This window comes from Girardinichthys multiradiatus, chromosome 21 (assembly GCF_021462225.1).
Source record: "Girardinichthys multiradiatus isolate DD_20200921_A chromosome 21, DD_fGirMul_XY1, whole genome shotgun sequence".
Classification (NCBI taxonomy): Eukaryota; Metazoa; Chordata; class Actinopteri; order Cyprinodontiformes; family Goodeidae; genus Girardinichthys; species Girardinichthys multiradiatus.
Genome location: NC_061813.1, coordinates 15,562,089 through 15,583,555, shown reverse-complemented (window position 1 = coordinate 15,583,555; position 21,467 = coordinate 15,562,089). Strand labels below are relative to the sequence as shown.

At 42.3% G+C, this 21,467-nt stretch overlaps 1 protein-coding gene across 1 annotated transcript; it reads right to left on the bottom strand.

Moving 5' to 3' along the window:
* Positions 1–2,620: 2,620 nt before the first annotated feature.
* On the bottom strand, positions 2,621–20,291 carry dcaf11 (ddb1 and cul4 associated factor 11). The gene is made up of 15 exons (XM_047350126.1): positions 19,984–20,291; positions 19,486–19,722; positions 15,133–15,260; positions 14,740–14,858; positions 14,491–14,555; positions 14,237–14,337; positions 13,247–13,393; positions 11,126–11,180; positions 10,740–10,808; positions 10,553–10,610; positions 9,280–9,465; positions 9,001–9,154; positions 7,901–8,053; positions 7,681–7,787; positions 2,621–3,989 (listed from the first exon to the last, which is right to left on the bottom strand). Exons 2-15 carry the CDS (start codon positions 19,707–19,709, stop codon positions 3,882–3,884), a joined length of 1,674 nt encoding a protein of 557 aa, XP_047206082.1. The 5' UTR covers positions 19,710–19,722; positions 19,984–20,291; the 3' UTR covers positions 2,621–3,881.
* Between the last annotated feature and the right edge of the window lie 1,176 nt (positions 20,292–21,467).

Below are 21,467 nucleotides of genomic sequence, written 5' to 3'. Positions count from 1 at the left end.
AGCGCTCGCAACATTGCTGTCACTACAATGCCCTTCAGACCTCCTTGCTGTGATTATTCTGTTCTTTGACCGATGCATCTCTAGCAGCTCTGGCTAAATGTATAATAAGTAGTCAGTCCAATGATATAATATTGGACAAATTAGATTTTTAGGACAAAGAGACGACCGAATAAAGGTTCACATCTTGTGACTCTAACTGGTTTTAAAGTGTAATCAGATTTTATTCTTCAAACCTAAATCCTAGATCCAATCCCTACAATGTACTGAGTATTCTTGGCTCTAGAATACTATTTAGACACTTGCTGAATGAGTACTGTGTTGGCTTTGATAAAAGAAAACCAAAACCTTAAACTGATGCAGATAGCCAAAACACCAGCTGAATGGTTTGGAAGACTGATGACTGTGTTGAGGATGAAGGCCTAGAGGTAGTGATGGTTCTTGCATAAGAGCTGCCCTGTGTGAATCCCTCATTCTGATTGTGATACATAGTTAGAATGTTCTTAGAATATCGACATATTTGCGTATTTTAGATTTTGAGAGGACGATTACTGGCTCCTCCTAGTTATTGACCGAAAACAACAGAAGACTTGCAAACGGCTCAAGTGACAGAATTATTTTCTTTTTTCAAGCGCACATGCTGCCCCCTGATGCAAAGGCGTCCTGGGCTGCGAGCCGTATCATCCGTTTAGAAAAGGAGTCACTGCTAATTTGCTTCCTGCAACAAAGACAGTAAGAAAGAGTCCTATAGTAGTAGTTAGGAATTACACTGCTCAAAAAAATAAAGGGAACACTTAAACAACACAATATAACTCCAAGTAAATCAAACTTCTGTGAAATCAAACTGTCCACTTAGGAAGCAACACTGATTGACAATCAATTTCACATGTTGTTGTTCAAATGGAAAAGACAACAGAGGGAAATCTTTGGTGATTATCAAGACACACTCAATAAAGGAGTGGTTCTTCAGGTGGGGACCACAGACCACTTCTCAGTACCTATGCTTTCTGGATGATGTTTTGGTCACTTTTGAATGTTGGTGGTGCTTTCACACTCGTGGTAGCATGAGACGGACTCTACAACCCACACAAGTGGCTCAGGTAGTGCAGCTCATCCAGGATGACACATCAATGCGAGCTGTGGCAAGAAGGTTTGCTGTGTCTGTCAGCGTAGTGTCCAGAGCCTGGAGGCGTTACCAGGAGACAGGCCAGTACACCAGGAGATGTGGAGGAGGCCGTAGGAGAGCAAAAACCCAGCAGCAGGACCGCTACCTCCGCCTTTGTGCAAGGAGGAACAGGAGGAGCACTGCCAGAGCCCTGCAAAATGACCTCCAGGAGGCCACAAATGTGCATGTGTCTGCACAAACAGTTAGAAACCGACTCCACGAGGATGGTATGAGGGCCCGACGTCCACAAATGGGGGTTGTGCTCACAGCCCAACACCATGCAGGACGCTTTGCATTTGCCAGAGAACACCAGGATTGGCAAATTCGCCACTGGCGCCCTGTGTTCTTCACAGATGAAAGCTGGTTCACATCATGTCTCGCTCCATCCACCAACATCACGTTGCACCACAGACTGTCCAGGAGTTGGTGGATGGTTTAGTGCAGGTCTGGGATGAGATCTCTCAGGAGACCATCCACCGTCTCATCAGGAGCATGCCCAGGCGTTGTAGGGAGGTCATAGAGGCACGTGGAGGCCACACACAATACTGAGCCTCATTTTGACTTGTTTTAAGGACATTACATCAAAGTTGGATCAGCCCCTAGTGTGTTTTTCCACTTTAACAAATTGGTTAACAAATTTGATTTCCATTGATGATTTTTGTGTGATTTTGTTGTCAGCACATTCAACTTTGTACAGAACAAAGTATTCAATGAGAATATTTCATTCATTCAGATCTAAGATGTGTTATTTGAGTGTTCTCTTTATTTTTTTGAGCAGTGTATATACAGATTCGACAGGAAGTGATGAATACTACCAACGTTTATAGGATCTAAAAGCTGCATCCATCCATATGAGACACAAATACAATGATCTGAAGTTGCTCCTTTTTAGGAAACCATAGAATGGACCCACTGGCCAGGTGGCTCGTTACCAAGAGTCTTATTTATTTATTTTGTCATCTGATCCCACACATTTTTTTTTTCCAACACAAGATTAGAGAAATCTTGTCATTGGGGGGCACTTGGCCAACTGGTGATGATTAAGTGGTGACGCACACATTGCACACACAAAGCAGAGACTGAGCCTGAACATGCCTTGTAACAAGAAGCAGCTACTCCACTGCTGCTGTTTTCCTGATTATGTTTGTCCCTTAGATAAGAAGATGGACTATTACCAGCTGCAAATAGACCTGCAGCATGTGTGCCCTGTGCTTTTGTTTTTGATTGTCTCCTTAGCAAGCTCTGACACTGTTATTCAGCTGGACATGCTAGCAGTGCTGGTAGCCAACACCTTTTTGTGCAGAGAATAAAACAGTGGCTAAGTTTTACCCAACCTTGTGCTACTAAATCATCTATCAGTCCTGCTTAAGGCGTCTTAAGACCCTCCTTATATTGTTGGAATGACTGTTTTGTCTAAATGTTTTGAGATGTATAGATTAATTTGAGTAAATCAGAAAATCATGGCAGGTTGTTTTATTTCAGTTATTTAATTCAAACAAAGTTCCAGATCAGCAAAAAGTGAATTTTTCACATAACATCAGATTCTTTTGAGTAATCTTTTTTCCTGCAATAAATGAAATCATAAAAAAAAAAAAAAAACAGCTTCTGTATTTACTCAGGTTAACTTTGTACAACATTAAAGCATTTCAGGATGCCAAAAAAAAAAGAAAAACAAGGTGGGGGGGGGGTAAATACTTTGTTTAACTTCTATGAACTTTTAATTCATATTCTTATTTACTGGGATGCACCTGTATTCACTTTTTTATGTTTTTGTCCATTTATTTCTGTGGAGAAAACAAATGAAGCTGGACATCACCTTCAGCTTTTAAAGCTCAGAACCACAGAGAAACATAGTTAACGAGACAGTTTTAGTGCTACAATTAAAGAAAATTCTCTTTTTATTGTCACTGTAAAACAACTGAAAGTGAGACTTGAATGACTGTATAAACACCTCAAAATTGCATATACAGATCAGAGTGCAAGATATTTACCATGAGCACATCCCCTGTCCAGGTTTTAATACAAGATCACACAGATTCAGATCTCTGAGAAATACCACAAGTTTATACTGCCGAACAAAAATCACTCTGAAAAAGCATTACTGATCCGGTGTCCAGCTGTGGATGATGCCTAAGAAGCCATCTTGGACTAGTTGATCATGTTGCAGACTGGTGTACGAGCTGGGGCTTTGGGCATCTAGAGAATAAACATTAGGGCATGGCTTGTGCTAACCATGACGGCAAAATGAAAACTGATGCAGGCATCTATCTAAGCTCCCTCCAAGCACATTTCATTAAAGTACTATACATGTATACAGAATCACCATGACCCCCGTTTTCTCCCTGCAATATTAAACATGTCTAACTTATTGAAGCTAACTTATCGTTACATCTTAATATCTCTCTGGCTGCAGCATTTTGCGGCACATTTTGAGTTCGGGCCAAGACGAAAAGCGTCGGCCTGTTTATTCTGCACAAGACCAAGGGGACAAAGATCCAAAGACAAACAGGGGGCGTCCCTCTGCGTTCATATCTGCTCTCAACAAGGTGGGGCCCTGTAGCCGTTCCAAAACAATACTTCAGAGCCATGCTATGCATCTGATCATTAATATCCAGCATTGAATTAAAAGGGTATAGAAGTCTGTCACAGTCCATCTGAGCTCCCAAACTCCCTGCTGCCCCCATTTCAGGGGCAGCCTTGGCCTCCACCATCTCTTCCTTCATTTCTCTTCTTCCTCCGTGTGTCTCTTTCCCTCTCTGTCCCTCTCCCGTTCTTCCTCCAGTGGATGGGTTTGCCTGTGCTCCCACATCCGCACCGCTCCGTCCCACTGTGGACACAATATCAAAAACACGATTTAATATCAAATCCACAGGTTGTTTTTTTTTTTTTCTCCATGTACGTCAACTTGCTTGCTGCATTTTGGACATTTACAGTGGCTTGAAAAATGATTCACACCTCACATTTGTGTCTCATTACAGCTGCAAACTTCAATGCGTTTACTGAGATTTTAGGTGAAGGACCAGTTCGAGGTAGCAAATACAGTTGTGTTCAAAATGATAGCGCTTTGTTTAAAAACCTGAGAAAAGTTCAAAATCCTTCAGCTGTTATTTCCATGCACTGGGAACGCTGCACATTATGTTCTAAGTCAAACCAGGAGGAAAAATGTCTCAATCTTTTAATCACTTTACAGAAAATGAAGAAAAATAAACATTAGGCTGTTTAAGAAAATAGGACCATGTTTCTTTACAAACTCAGATATTTACTGTATAAACTGAAGAATCCTTAGGATTTATGAGCCATGTGAATCACTGAACTAATATTTAGTTCTATAACCTCTGTTTCTGAGAACTGCTTCACATCTGTGTTGCATGGAGTCGGCCAGCTTCTGGCTCCTGTGAACCGGTATTCCAGCTCAGGATGATTTGACAACATTCCACAATTCCACAAGCAGCATTTTTGAAGTCAACCCACAAGATTAAGGTCCAGGGATTGGGCTGGCCACTCCATAACTTTGATTTTGTTGTTCAAGAACCAAGATGCTGCTCGTTTCTTGATTTGTTTGAGGTTGTTGTCTTCAAACACCAATTTCAAGGACATTCCCTGTTCGGCATAAGGAAACATGACCTCCTCAAACTATTTTGATATATGCAAACGGATCCAGGGTTGGATGAGATCCGTCCTGAGTACCTCAAGTCTTTGGATGTTGTAGGGCTGTCATGGTTGACACGCCTCTTCAACATTGTGTGGCGGACGGGGACAGTGCCTTTGGATTGGCGGACTGGGGTGGTGGTCCCCCTTCATAAGAAGGGTGACCGGAGGATGTGTTCCAACTACAGGGGGATCACACTCCTCAGCCTCCCTGGTAAGACCTACGCCAGGGTATTGGAGAGGAGAATACGGCCGATAGTCGAACCTCGGCTTCAGGAGGAGCAGTGTGGTTTTTGTCCCGGCCGTGGAACACTGGACCAGCTCTACACCCTCTACAGGGTGCTCGAGGGTTCATGGGAGTTTGCCCAACCGGTCCACATGTGTTTTGTGGACCTGGAGAAAGCATTCGACTGTGTCCCTCGTGATGCCCTGTGAGGGGTGCTCCAGGAGTATAGAATCGGGGGCCCTTTATTAGGGGCCATCCGGTCCCTTTACAAGTGAAGCAGGAGTTTGGTTCGCATTGCCGGCACTAAGTTGGACCTGTTCCCGGTGCATGTTGGACTCCGGCAGGGCTGCCCTTCGTCAGCGGTCCTGTTCATAACTTTTATGGACAGGATTTCTAGGCGCAGTCAGGGGCCGGAAGGGGTCTCGTTTGGGGACCAGTGGATTTCGTCTCTTCTTTTTGCAGATGACGTGGTCCTGCTGGCCCCCTCTAGCCAAGACCTACAGCATGCGCTGGGGCGGTTCGCAGCCGAATGTGAAGCGGCCGGGATGAAGATCAGCTCCTCCAAGTCTGAGGCCATGGTTCTCGACCTGAAAAGGGTGGCTTGTCCTCTTCAGGTTGGAGGGGAGTTCCTGCCTCAAGTGGAGGAGTTTAAGTATCTCGGGGTCTTGCTTACGAGTGAGGGAAGAATGGAGCGGGAGATCGACAGACGGATCGGTGCGGCTGCCACAGTAATGGGGGCGCTGTGCCGGTCCGTTATGGTGAAGAGAGAGCTGAGCCGAAAAGCCAAGCTCTCGATTTACCGGTCGGTCTACGTTCCTACCCTCACCTATGGCCATGAACTTTGGGTCATGACCGAAAGAACGAGATCCCGGATACAAGCGGCTGAAATGAGCTTCCTCCGTAGGGTGGCCGGGCACTCCCTTAGAGATAGGGTGAGGAGCTCGGCCATCCGGGAGGGGCTCGGAGTAGAGCCGCTGCTCCTCCACATCGAGAGGAACCAGTTGAGGTGGCTCGGGCATCTATACCGGATGCCTCCTGGACGCCTTCCTCGGGAGGTGTTCCAGGCACGTCCCACCGGGAGGAAGGCCAGGGGACGGCCCAGGACACGCTGGAGGGACTATGTCTCTCGGCTGGCCTGGGAATGACTTGGGCTCCACCCGGAGGAGCTGGAAGAGGTGTCTGGGGAGAAGGGACGTCTGGGCGTCTCTGCTGCCCCCGCGACCCGTTCCCGGATAAAGCGGAAGACGACGAGTACGAGCAAAAGGATCCATGATCTCTTTTATGCGATAAATAGGCCTGGCACCATAGTAAGAGAAACATCCCCATATCATGATGCTTTAACCACCATGCTTCACTGTCTTCAGTGGATTTTGGCTTCAACTCAGTGTTTGGGGGTCGTCTGCGGCCCTTGGACCCAAAAAGAACAATCTTACCTTCATCAGTCCAGAAAATGTTTCTCCCTTCCTCTAGCTGATGTGTTCCTTGGCGAGTTGTATCCTCTTGAGCATGTCTTCTGATAGATTAGCTTCACACATGCGTCTTCTAATTGTCACCGTTAACTTCAGACCCTCTTAGACCAGGAGGTGATCACTGGCTGACATTCTGGCAATTCTTCGATCTATTGCAATGGTAGTCTTTGGTATTCGTCGACGTCTCTCTGGTTTTCCTCTCCATTTTCAAGCACTGAAGATCATTTTAGCCGAGCAGTCTCATTTTGTGCACTTCCTTATACGTTTTCCCCTCTCCCATCAACGTCCTAATCAAAGTAAGAAGTTCTTCTGAACAATGCCTGGAACGACCCATTTTTAATCAGGTTTTCAGAGAGAAACGCATGTGCTGACGTCATCCTTTAACAGACTCAGGAGCAGGCACATAATGAATGTTGGTTCTGCTGGTTTTCTATGACTCTACTACACCTACTACACCCACACTAGCCGTGTGGCAACACGATTCCCACCAGAAACAGTCACTGACTCATCTGGTCAGTCTAGCTGGATTGGTATTATTTGGAACACAACTGTACATTTGTCCAAAAAGTCAGTTTTCACCTTTTAACAGATAACTAGAAGAGAGTTTGTTTTTTTTAAATCTAGATGATCCATTTGGAAAAAAAGATAAAACCGCAGTGGAATAGGTCAGGATTTCTTAAATCATTATTCCAAGTTTATTCCCTACTGATTACCTATTGAGAAAACTTGTAGACAATTAATATCTTTTTGAAATTCCATAATTGTATGCAGAAAGAAAATTGTCCAGATGATAAGTTTGACATTTTAGCCTTACATGATCTTTTTAATACTGTAATAAAACATAAATCATTATGTCCGTGGGCCCTATCAGTTACATATGCTTTCCTTCCTTTTTTTTAGTCTGGGTATTGCAATTACTTTCATTTTTGCTCATGCAAAGAAAGAAAACTGATTTAATATACCGTGAAATGACAAATCTGGCATCTTCTAAACTGTAAAAGTGTTCAATTCAAGCAGTTTTGTTAAGGGGCCATTTCTTCATAAGTGAATATTTGCATCAGGAGAGTTCATTGGTAGAACATGACCTGCTGTCTGGCTGCCTAACTGTTAAAACGTCTTCCTGTGGATGTGATGTGATATGCAGGGTCATGCCTGCCTGCATTAACTGGACTCACAGAGCTGCTGATGATTTTGTCATCATATGGGTGCCAGCTGACGTCCCTCACGCACGCGTCGTGACCCGACAGTCTGGACACCACCAAGCCGGTCAGGACGTCGTAGACTGGACACACACACAACATTCAAGCAACACGTCAGCCTCGTGCGATAAGGACCAGCGTTTCCTCGCGCAGGAATGTCACTACAGCTCCAAGTGCACAGAGGAACGACACTTACTGACGATTTTCCCGGTGGAGCAGCCGGAGTAGATGAACCTCTGCCCGGTGCTGAACTCCGGAGAGAACCGGCAGCGGATGAGCGTGTGCAGAACGCCGTGGCCGCGGTAGGTCATCACTGAGGTGTCGCCGGTCAGTTTGTGTTTCTTCAGAGCTGCAAACCAAACAGATAAAAAAAAAACATGGAGGGAGCAATAAAAAACTAAATAAGATGAATATTTCCAATGAGTAATCACAAGTCATCTGAATTTTTCATTTAGATTTAACTTAATACACTCTTTCTCAAAAATGTATTTTCTTCAAAATTAGAATATTTTATAAAGTTAATTTATTCCAGTAATTTAATTTAAAATCATACAATATTCAGAACATCTTGTCATGTGGTGCCACGCCACAAAATCTCCTTCCCCTCCATCTTTCCACCCCATGAGTAGTTTTCTGGATCAGCCTCTGGCAACCTTCTAGTTCTTTTTCTCTTTTAGCCCAGGTAAGAAGTTTCTACTGTCTATGTTTCAGGAGGGGCTCAACACCAGGAATGTGGACCTATCTAGGGCACATGCCCTAGATAGGTCTTGATGGTCTGTTGGCTCTTGAAGCTCCGACTCCAGCTGCAATCAACACCTGAGTAATTTCCCCTATCCCCAGAATGGGCTTTGCCTCAAAATCATCTTAGGAATGCGGTTATCTATTGTTTGTGCAATTTTTCTGCAAGACTTTTTCTTTCCACTCAACTTTCCATTGCTTGGATATAGCACACTGCGAGCCAGCCAGCTTCTTTAGCAATTAGCTTTTCTTGCCTACCTTACTGGTGGAGGATGTCAACAACAGCCTGCAGGACAACTGCCAAGTCAGCAGTAGTTATGTAGACCATTACATAACATTTGGTCTTATGTAATTTCCTAATTTTCTGATTAATCAAATTTTGAGTTTCTATTAGCTGTAATCATCACCAAATAAACACAAGTAGATACTTTAAATATTTCACTCTGAGTGAAATACGAGTTTCACTTTTAGAGCTGAATTACTGAATTTAATTAACTTGTAGATTATATTCTAATCTAATTAAATGAACCCTCCCGTCGCTCTCCTTCCCCTCCTCACCTCTCTGGGGAACCTGCTGCCAGCGGTAGTCCCAGTTTTGTTGGGTGACAGCCAGGCGAGAGGCAGCCAAACCCTCTTTGGGTGAGAATTTTCGGATGTCCCATAGCTTGATGGACTGGTCCTTCGAGTTGCTGATGAGATAGCGAGCGTCGCCCTGGCAAACAACGCAGAGGGAAGAGTTATGGCGCAAAAGAAACTGAATCATTGCATCAGCGGCTTAAATGCTTTGTAGAGCTTTTTGATGACAGGTGGCTAGAACAGCGGCAACCCTCCTCCCACCTTGCTGTGGATGAAGGTGATGCCGTCTCTGTGGCCGGCCAGCTGTCCGACGGGCAGCGGCCTGTCCTCTCGCAGCGTCCGTCTGTCCCACACCTTGCACAGAGCGTCGTCGCTGCCAGAAAACAGAAGCTGGGACGAGCTGTCGGCGAACGCCACCGTGTTCACGTCGTCCTCGTGGGCATCGATCTGGGGAGGGTGGCGCGCAAATGAAAGAGTCAGTGTTTCTGAGCGGAGTGTGGGCGAACACGAAGAGCAGACATGCAAAATCATCACTGAGCTAAAAGCGGGGATGCATCCAGAGAGAGAGGCAGAGACGGTGATGGAGCAGATGGTGGGGGTCACCTACTGACTGCTTGGTTCTTGATTGTTACCCTAAACTGGACTATATGAAGCTGAATTAACCAGCAGGACTACAGGGCTTTGCAAATGTCTTCAAACCTCCCGCCCTTTTATATTTTGTCACATTACATTTAAGGGGATTTTGTTTGATAGATCAACACAAAGATCATATTTCTGTTTCAGATTTGAAGATCTAGAGAAAAGGTTCAAAGTTTTTGCCATTCTTCTTTCTTAAGGAGATGGAGGTTACAATCTGAGAGGAAAGGTTAACTTTCAAAAACAAAGTGTTCGGGCTGGATCTGTGGAACGGACTGAACAACGAGTTGAAACAAAGCACAAACATAACTCAATTTAAAAAAAGAGACAAAACACACGTTTCTGGGGAGTATATGGTGTAAAATGATGATCAGGAGCATCCCCTGTATGCATCTTCTTTTTGTACATATTAGTTGGATTGGTAAATAAATAGCAGCAGTAGTTATGGACTTGTATTGTAAAAGAATAAGCCCTGAAAAGTTAATATTAGAATTTAAATGAATGTGATTTAATGTAATGAATATAGAAGGGAGTAGGGACATAGAAGTTCTACTTCTACCTAATCCTATTCAGACTTCCTATTTTGTATGTGGACAAGATTCCTTCTTTTATTTCTATTTACATTCAGGATATATTTAAAAAAGATAAACTCCAACAAGCTTCCCTGTCCCTGAAATCCACACAGGATGATGCTGCCACCACCGTGTTTCACTAAGAGGATTGTGTATTTCAGGTGATAGTTTTCTTCCTACCTTTTCATGTATGTTGATTTATTTTTCATTATACCAGAGCACCTTCTACATGGTTCAATACCTTTTGCAAGCCACTCTGGGATGACATTTTCATCTTCCACCTACTTAAACTCTGCTGAGAAACAAGCATGCAGAGCTTCACTCACCTTCAGTGTTCGTTTATTCTGTTCAAGATCAAACACATAAAGACAGCCGTCGTTTGCTCTGAAAACAACAGGAAACGTCGAATAAATTCCCACTCAGCTTGTTAGTCCTTTAAGACAAACAACTGGAACAATGAGTCCATTTGCCTGTCAGTCACAGCTTTCAAGCATAGCAGCAAGTTGTACTCACCCGCCCAGAATCTCTTTGCCATCTGTTGACGCAGCCAGCGAGAACACGCAGAACCTCCTCTCATCTGGACTACAAAGCACACACACCATTATCACAAAGAACCCCAGCCACACACAGCCTGCTGCACAATACCCCACACCAAACACACAGCTGTATGACGGCACTCGTCCCGTCCTAAACAATGTTTCTGTTATGAATTAACGATCTCTGCGTTCGACAGAGAGACACACACAGAGAAGGATGGGATGGATGTTGGAGTGACAACTTCTGACAGCATCATTCACCCAGGGGGAAATGAAGGAGGAGTTGAGGGGTGCCGGCTGGTAAGGAATGATAGATTACCTGCTCCGTAATGTTAAAAGTTACTATGAGGGGGAAACACTAACTTGAGGTCCAGGGCGGTGTGGTTTTCACCGTCTCCATCTATACTGCACAAATGAACTGTAGTGGGGAAACAGAGAGAGAGAACTTATGAGAACATATTCTTTAATGCTCCATTTTAATAAAGATTCTTGAATATGCATGAGCCAGTTATCAGTATAAAGGCATACTGAGGTTTTTAAAAGCTACAGCTACGAGCTTACCAACCGATAAGCAGCTGACTGCAGGCTAGCTACCTGAGCAGATAGCCTGACTAATTAACCAGCCAATATCAGCTTGTTGTAGCTGGTTATAGTTTATGCTATGATTTATCCTTAAGTTTGGGTATGAAAATCCAAATATTAATGCATATGTTGTACAAGTAATAATCAATAGAATACTTTGGCAGCAGAAGGAATAATCGTTACTTTCTTGCTTTAATTTAAAGCAGTTAGATCCATGTTCACCTTTTCATATCGACATTGTAATTCCACTGCATTTTTACCTAAGGTTATCATCAGCCTGAACATACAGTATAAGATACAAGTGACTAACAGTATTTATGCCGAGGGCACTTTACATTTTATTTAAACGTGCCTTGACTGACAGTAATGTTGTTTTTAACCTTTACCAACAAATATTCAAAGTTATGGTAGTTTAATGAATGCAACCTTAAAGTTGAAAACTTTCCGCTTTACTCTGAAAAAATTCACATTTAAACCATTTTGGATGACTGCAAGTCTCACTGAAAGAAAGTCTCATTCACAGCATCCAGACGAAGATTGAAAGACTATTTGGGAAAGTAGTAAAGTCTACCACAAAGAGGAGACTTGAACTCATTTTTCACCACGAGGTACAAACAATCCATAGAGCCCAGATCAAACTTTGCCAAATAAAGCCCCTAAAAATGGGAAGTCATTAAACCAGTGATGCTATGGTCAATCTGCAGCAGAATGGTGGATGAGGTAAAAAAAAAAAAAAAAAAAAAAGGAGCAGGATACAGGAAATGGTCGTAACATCATGTGTAACACATGCGAGTATGAGATGAGCATGTACAGCTTCAAACAGCACTCTGGGTAACAGCTGGATTCTGAAGTCTCCAGGAATGTTCCCTGCACAGAATCTGCAGAAAAGCTGTCTAGATAATGCTACCCGGGACAAATAAGGAACGCATGGACTTAAAACAAAAGATGATGGAAATCCAGAGATCTTTGAAGATAAACAAGTTGAATCTTATGCAACGGTAGAATCCCAATAATCATCGGAGCTGAGCCTGGTTGAGTTGCATTTCACTTCCTGGAGACTAAATTTAGGGTGGAACATCGAAATTCTAGAAAAAAATCAAGTGATCAGAATCTATCGATATTCAGCTTGATCGCTCTGACTGGTGACCAGCCAGTCTAAAACTCAAAAATCCCATCTTTTTCTGATCAATGAACACGTCATACCGACAAAACTCTTCGGTGTGGATGCTGCTACTGGGGTTAGCTGTTTTCCGTACGAGTGACGGGTTTCAAATGAAAATCATATGAAAGAAGCTGTTTCAAGAAACGTTATTTTCCGCAAAATTTCAAGACATATCTGCTGTTCAATGAGGCTGCAAGAGAACGAGAGAGACCAAGACTTTCAGCAAACAACAAAAAGGTTATAGGTAGCTGCACAAAAAGATAAAATAAAATGCACACACCTGTTTAAAATGTCAATTTCAAACTAATTTATTATTTATTTCTAAATTATTAGTAAAAACCTGTTTCACAGCAGTTTTTCCCAAAAAACACAATGACTTTACCTCCGCATTTAATATAAATACTTAATGACTGCTTCTGACAAGAAGAAAAAAGTATTTTTTCAAGCTGGTCTTTTATGTTCTTCTTAAAGAGAACTCAGGAACGGCTAAAATCAGTTTCGGCAGGACAAAGCTTTACAACAACTGGAGTTTAGAAATTGGCCAAAAAATTTCTGATCCGTGCATCCCTAGTGGAAAAACCCACAAACACGAGACATGATGACTAAAACTGGGAAATGTTCAGCCAATGACTGAATATAACTGAATGCTTAAATTATAAGATTCTCAATAGAAGGAAATGAATAAAGACTCTACAGTGACTGACTCATGGTGCTGTGTCTCAATAGTCCCTAAGCCTTACTGTAGTCAGACCAGCTGGAGTACAGCACATGGCGAGCATCGGGCGTGAAGCAGACATCCAGCACGCTCCAGCCCACGTCACGGGCCTTCACTGTCCGCTGCAGGTGGAAACGCCCCCTGGTGGTGTCGTACAGGCGGATATTCTGGTCTACAAGGAAAAACAAACATTTTCAGGTTTCACTGTATAAAAGGAGCCATTTTTTATCACAGTCAGACAATTACATACATTTCCTTAGTATATGGTAGAATCATCTTTAAATGTGTATGAACTGGGGTTAAACGTTTCGGGTGGAATTTTGACCCATTCGTTCTGACAGAACTGGTAGAACAGAGCCGGGTTTGTAGGCCGCCATGCTAACACAGACCGTTTCAGCTCTGCCAACATGTTATCTATGGGCCTGAGATCATGACTTTGTGGTGGCCACTCCAAAGCATTAACTTTGCTGTCGGCCGTTCTGTGGCCAAGCTTCAACTTTCTGGCTGACGTCTTGAGATGTTCAGTCAGTATTTCCACATGATGTTCTTCCTTCATAATGACCTCTGCTTTGTGAAGTGCAGCTGTTTGTATGTATACTTTTAAGTTTCTTTGTTGTCAACCTCACCCCGCCACTTTTCTCTTCCTTCGGCGCACTGTAAACATGAGGTCCCAAATATTTTAGACAGATAAAAGTTTCAGGACCCAGTTCAACTTTAACATCAGTATTAGGCTTCTGTTTCAGTGCCTGCAGCAAACATCAACGGTGAGGTTTTTAATGAGAAAAACAATAAAATCCAATGACTAGGGAGGAAGGTGGCGGCTGTGTTGTTTACTTCCAAGTATGCACCATATGAGGAGTTTCAAATGTACACCTGAGAGTTTCTAACAGGCCATTTTTATAAAGCAGCATTCTGTACATGACCTGCAAAAATGGCTTTCAAACAAGCACTGTAAATGATTCTAGGATCTGATTTATTTCCTCTGGGTTCTCATGTTAGATGTTGTATTATTAACCTTGGCAGGCAGAGAGGAACATGCTGCCCTCCTCGCTGTAAACTCCACAAAAGGCTTTCTGCAGGTATGTATCCTTGTGGGACACGTAGTTTGGCAGGAAACTGCAAGGAACCAAAAGGGTCAATAGGGTCAGGAAAGTCCTCTTTCTGTGCAGTCCATAAAAATCAAATTATAGTGAATATTCTTTGAACCAATTCTCATTGTCTTTCCGTTGCATCAGTTTTGGAATACAGAGAAAGGGGAATTGTGCTTACTGTGTGCGGATACGACTGCATTCTCCGTGAGAAAAACTGGAGCCTCTACATCTGCCTTGTTCTCTCTGGGCATAAAACAGTTAACATTTAAAATAATTACCACTTGTCAAAATCACACACACCATTACAACCTCCTAAATACAAGTTCATTGCAGAAACGCGTTGAAACAAGTCACACTAAAAGTAGGTATTTTAGGCATTAGTTGGAGCAATTTGCCAATGATTCGGATGCCGATCACAGGGTCTGACCTCTGTCAGCATGTGGGTGAAACTGTGTCGGCCTTTCAAGGAGGACGAGGCAGTAGCCAGGAGGATCTGTGTTCGGATCTCACTGCGGTCCACTTCCTGCGTGTTGGGCTGGGTGTCCACTAGAAAACAAGAATATAGTCTGAGTAGAAAGTTAATGGGGCCGTATGTGGGTGAATGGAACTGTGCACGTATGGGGAAAAGCTTCTGTTCTTTTAAACATATGAGTCAGTGTAATGAGTCATATGTTTGATTTCCAACAGTTTTATACTGAGGGTCGGCATGATTTTACATCGGTAATAAACAGCATATAATAGTTTGGAAACCGAGGACCACCTATTTTGCAAGCAGGGACAATCAAGGTGATTGGCCTCCACAGGGTCGGGAGGAGGCTACCTGGTGGGTTGTAGCGGTCGCCCAGCCGCCCGTCCCAGGCTCCGTCGCTGTCCTCATCAGAGTCAGAGTACGACTGGACCAGCTGCAGCCCAGTAGCTTCATGGCCATGGACCACTCTGACCTGGCCCCTGCACAAACAAAAGCAATATTAATCTACCTCCATGGAAGATGATGAAGTAGATCTAAGCTGAAGCACCAATAGCTTGTATATCATCATAAGGTGAAGGATTAGCAGCTCAAACGGTAGATAAATGCAAGATGTCAAACTTAATCATTTACAGTTCACAACAATTCACCTTGAAGGGTTGTCACCTTACAGCCACAAGCTTCACTGTATTGTAGGTGGATTTTATGCGATAGACCAAAACAAAGTAGTGCAGCATTGTGAAGTGGAAGGACATTAGTTTGTGTAATTATAATATTTCCTGGCCATTATACTCCAGGTGTCATGAGTACACACGTTGCATGCAAATGTAATTACAGTCTATTAAGAGTCTTACTCCAGTGGATGCCCACACCTGACAGGTATTACAATGCCAAAGAGTGTAAAGGTCACAGAGATTCCTGGAAGCACACACGAAAGAGAGAGGAGTGAGTAGGCCTGTTGCAATAAGCAAACAAATTCAATAAATCGCATGAATTAAAATAATCGCATGATAAATTCGAATGAGCTCGATAATTTCATGTTTGCATGCTTGTTTATGTTCCTTGTGTCTCCCTGTCTTTCTACTAAAGAGACTGGAGACGAAAGGTTTCCCTCCGGTGCATCGGTCTCGACTCGCCCCTCCCTTCTCGTTTCCTTAGCGTAGGCAGGAGTGGACTCATTACGTACCTTCAGAGTAACCTTTGTCTTCCCGAATGTTCACGATCACTGGAGCGTTTAATTGTTTTATCTGTCAGACTAAAGTAGCTACAGATTGGAGTGCTTTGTTGTTAGTGTGCACCATTTGTTATAAAACTGTTTTGCCTGTGTTCCCTGTCTGAGCCTAATGATTAATATTTTTTGAAGGATAATTGTGTCTAGAGACTTCATAATTCATTTTATTTTTAGTTTTTGCTTGTTCGTTTATTTTGTATATTTAAAATGTCTTCCAGTTCCGGTGTTAAATGTTATTTAGAAAGTTTAAAGATCTTTAAGAGGGTGCAGCTACTTGCATTATGATGCCATTATCATATACAGGTCCTTCTCAAAATATTAGCATATTGTAATAAAGTTAATTATTTTCCATAATGTCATGATGAAAATTTAACATTCATATATTTTAGATTCATTGCACACTAACTGAAATATTTCAGGTCTTTTATTGTCTTAATATGGATGATTTTGGCATACAGCTCATGAAAACCCAAAATTCCTATCTCACAAAATTAGCATATTTCATCCGACCAAAAAAAGAAAAGTGTTTTTAATACAAAAAACGTCAACCTTCAAATAATCATGTACAGTTATGCACTCAATACTTGGTCGGGAATCCTTTTGCAGAAATGACTGCTTCAATGCGGCGTGGCATGGAGGCAATCAGCCTGTGGCACTGCTGAGGTCTTATGGAGGCCCAGGATGCTTCGATAGCGGCCTTTAGCTCATCCAGAGTGTTGGGTCTTGAGTCTCTCAACGTTCTCTTCACAATATCCCACAGATTCTCTATGGGGTTCAGGTCAGGAGAGTTGGCAGGCCAATTGAGCACAGTGATACCATGGTCAGTAAACCATTTACCAGTGGTTTTGGCACTGTGAGCAGGTGCCAGGTCGTGCTGAAAAATGAAATCTTCATCTCCATAAAGCTTTTCAGCAGATGGAAGCATGAAGTGCTCCAAAATCTCCTGATAGCTAGCTGCATTGACCCTGCCCTTGATAAAACACAGTGGACCAACACCAGCAGCTGACACGGCACCCCAGACCATCACTGACTGTGGGTACTTGACACTGGACTTCTGGCATTTTGGCATTTCCTTCTCCCCAGTCTTCCTCCAGACTCTGGCACCTTGATTTCCGAAAAACATGCAGAATTTGCTTTCATCCGAAAAAAGTACTTTGGACCACTGAGCAACAGTCCAGTCCTGCTTCTTTGTAGCCCAGGTCAGGCGCTTCTGCCGCTGTTTCTGGTTCAAAAGTGGCTTGACCTGGGGAATGCGGCACCTGTAGTCCATTTCCTGCACACGCCTGTGCACGGTGGCTCTGGATGTTTCTACTCCAGACTCAGTCCACTGCTTCCGCAGGTCCCCCAAGGTCTGGAATCGGCCCTTCTCCACAATCTTCCTCAGGATCCGGTCACCTCTTCTCGTTGTGCAGCGTTTTCTGCCACACTTTTTCCTTCCCACAGACTTCCCACTGAGGTGCCTTGATACAGCACTCTGGGAACAGACTATTCGTTCAGAAATTTCTTTCTGTGTCTTACCCTCTTGCTTGAGGGTGTCAATAATGGCCTTCTGGACAGCAGTCAGGTCGGCAGTCTTACCCATGATTGGGGTTTTGAGTGATGAACCAGGTTGGGAGTTTTAAAGGCCTCAGGAATCTTTTGCAGGTGTTTAGAGTTAACTCGTTGATTCAGATGATTAGGTTCATAGCTCGTTTAGAGACCCTTTTAATTATATGCTAATTTTGTGAGATAGGAATTTTGGGTTTTCATGAGCTGTATGCCAAAATCATCCGTATTAAGACAATAAAAGACCTGAAATATTTCAGTTAGTGTGCAATGAATATAAAATATATGAATGTTAAATTTTCATCATTACATTATGGAAAATAATGAACTTTCTCACAATATGCTAATATTTTGAGAAGGACCTGTATTAGTTCAAAAAGGTCTCCATCTCAAAAATTTCCAGGACAATTTATCATCCAGCAAAATGCGTCATCGTGACAGCCTAGGAGCAGGAAAATGTGCATTTATCACAACTGATATCATCATCATTCCAGTATCTACTTATAATGACGCCACTGCATGTAACGTCTGGCGACAGGTCGGTCATGCACTCCGCAAACCTGACCTTTATAGAGAAGGGGCAAAAAGAAAGCCATTGTTGAAGAAAGCCATAAGAAATCTTCTCTCTAGTTTGTCACAAGTCATGTAAGGGGATATTTTTACTTATTGTTTGTAAGAAAAAAAAATACTCAAAACAATGTTTAATTTTTCTTCCACTTCACAACAATACTCTACTTTGCAGGCCATAAACTTATAGTTTTAGGTATCTCTAGCAAGGTCCCTGCTAGTACAAACTCACCTGGAGAAAATAAATTGAAAAGAAAGGTTTTTTTTTTTGTAGCTTTTGAGGGAAAAAAGTCATAAAACCAAATCAAAAATTAAGTCGAAATGTTAAGAATAAAGTAAATATGTCGTGGTTAGATTAAAGTACAGCGATTAAACCAAATCAACACTGGCACAAAGACGTGCGACAGCCATGCTTTGTGTAAACAAGCTAGCAATTTTATTTTCTAGAAAAGGATGTAATACCAAGTTCTTTCATTTTCAGCATATAAACATCGAGTGGATGCGCTCTCTTAGTCAGAAAGTAGGCTACCTCAACCCATGCCAAAGCTGCTTGGAAAGAACGCTGAGAGTTTCAACATTCCACGTTTTCCTCCAGGTATTACATCCACTTTATTCACAAAACAGGAAGTATGACTTTTTTCTTAAAATTCGGACTTTTTTCTGAACATTCCAACCCTTTCCTCACATTTCAACTTTATTGCTTAAATAAAATTTGGTCTTTATTCTCGATCCTCTCAACACTATTCTGTAATGGAAATGCCCGAAAACAACAGCATTTTTTTTTCACCTTCGGGTGACCCTAATACTACACAAACATCCTCTGAAGAAATGCTTTTTTCTAGATTTAGCCACCTGCTATGTTTTATCTGCAGCCCCAAACCACGGAAACATAAACTAAAAAATGCAGATACAATTTAATCACAATTTAAAACCAATAAACTTCACAATGATTTACATGAAAAAGGGTAACGTTGAGACTGTTTGCTGCCATGCGCCTACTCTATAGGTTTGCTTTGTGTGTCTGCGTGACATTGGAAGAATGTTCACGTAAAAGATACTGTAGATGTGAAGATATTATGTTTTTCTATGCCAACAGTCTCATGCATGTGGTATCCCTACCATTCCCAAGTTGATTTATAGAGATTATGTGCATTTCCTGTCAGCCTGACTCAATTGACCAACATATGATGACAAGCAAACAGGAAGTAAGCAATTTTAGTATCCTTATAGGAGTCAACCCTGAAGTAAATAAAGGTTAAATAACGTGTTTTTGAGTTGTCCCATTCACTCAGAGTACCTTAATACAGTGCAAACGTTGCACTTGTTTTTGTTTTTTAACATAAACTAATTCCTGCCACATTTACCTTCTCAGTAGATAAGCCAGCACTTCAGCTAGGTCAACGTCCTCCTCGAAAGCGGACTGCCTGTCTCCCTGCTGCCTGTCAGCCGTCCGGCGGCCTCGGCTGCTGCTCCCGCTGGTATTGCTACTGCTGCTCTGGTTCGGTTCTGCTGCTTCAGACGGATCTGCTGGGTTGCCACTGGAAGAGCCCCTTCCACAAGACATCCCAGAACTGGACTGGGAGCCCATAGACTAAGAGGGACTGGCAAAGACAGAGAAGTAGCAGACAGTTTGCAGTTACGGATTAACTTTGCAGAGGTCACAACATTATATTCATTATATTATATTCATTATATTATGTTCATTATATTATGAACAGGAAATGGGGGGGTGGAGAAAGAAGCTTTAGGCAATAAGGTAAGGTTACATCTACAGGAGCCACTCTGAGACCGGCTGAAGTTATTGGGTCACTTTGACTTCTTCAAAACCAACCAATTTACGTGTTCCGCCAAATAAAATCTACCTTTACATGTATCCTGTGTGTAAGATCTGGATAAAAAGATGCAGGCTGGGAAGACTTAGCCAAAGTTGCTAACGATAACGTTAGCTTCCGATGGATAGTCCTCTTGACAGCTCGTCGGTCCAACTCCTGCTGGTTTCGTTGAGGACCTGTCAGCTAGCTGGGTCTGGATTTCAGCCCCGGTTTACCACACCACGCTGGCTTCGCAGAGGACGACGGTTTTGATAACAGCACCGTGTTTGATCAGCGGGCAAGCTGGCCCACTCCGTTAATCGCCATGTTGTTTACAAAAGTGTGAAAAAAAAAAAAAAAAAGAAAAACCTGCGCGTCACGTGACCAGCGCTGCTGTCGTCACACAACCTGAGAGAGCAAATAACGCATCACCGGTGTTTCATGGGAAATAGACAAATATTAGGTATCAAAACAAGACTAATTCATGTTGTGTATACTTTATGACTGATTTATGATACATGTCTTACAAAATTTGATTTGTTCTTAAATTTAATAATGCATTTATTGCCTTGCCAAAGTATTTTCAATTGCAGGATTTTTATTTTTTATTTTGCCACGTTACAAACTCAAGCTTTAATGTATTTTATTACGCTTATATGTGATAGACCAACACAAAGTTATTAAATAATAATAGTAATATAATCGTAAAATGTAAAGAAACAATGTTAAAGAAATAAATACTTGAAAACTGTTTCATGTGTTTAGGCTACTTTTAGCCCTCCTGAGTTAATACTTTGCAGCTGTATTACAGCTGCAGGTCTTTTGGAGTATGTTGTGAATTTATTCAGGTTCAAGCCTTTTGCAGCCTCTAACATCCTCCAGGCTTCCCAGTCAATGTTGAAGAAAAGCACCCCACAGCATTATGCAGCCACCACTATGTTGTACCGGTCAGTTCAAGTGCATGTATTGCAAAATGTTTCCTTATGTTCTCATCTGACCAGAGCACCTTCTTCCACATTTTTACTGTCTCGCCTACATGGCTTGTGGAAAACTGTAAACGGGCCATCTTATTGCTGTCTTCTTGCCACTTTTTAACCAAAACAAGATTTTTGGAGCATTTCTGCAGCTCTTCTTTTTGTTTTCTCCATTTGATATTGGAGGTAAATTTGAGATTTCATTAAGTTTGCCAAGCTAACATCCAGTGACACCCCCCCTCAAAAGAAAAAAAAAACAATCCTGATTCTACAGGAACAAAGATAAACCTTAGAAATATGACTGAAATTATTAAAATAGTTAATTCTCTAAATAGATAAATATACATGTCTGAAAATGACCATAAGGATATCCTTGGTCACTTGTACGTAGCTCTCTCCAGCTTCATGAAAGATCTATGATGAATAAAAATGCCAGATCAGAATATGTTAATCTAGCTGGCTCAAAGCTTTGTAGGAACTTAATCAAAAACTTATTTTTGGGACTCACCAATAGTACCTAGGCCTAGTGTATTTTTTACCATTTGGACAATTGCTTAGAAA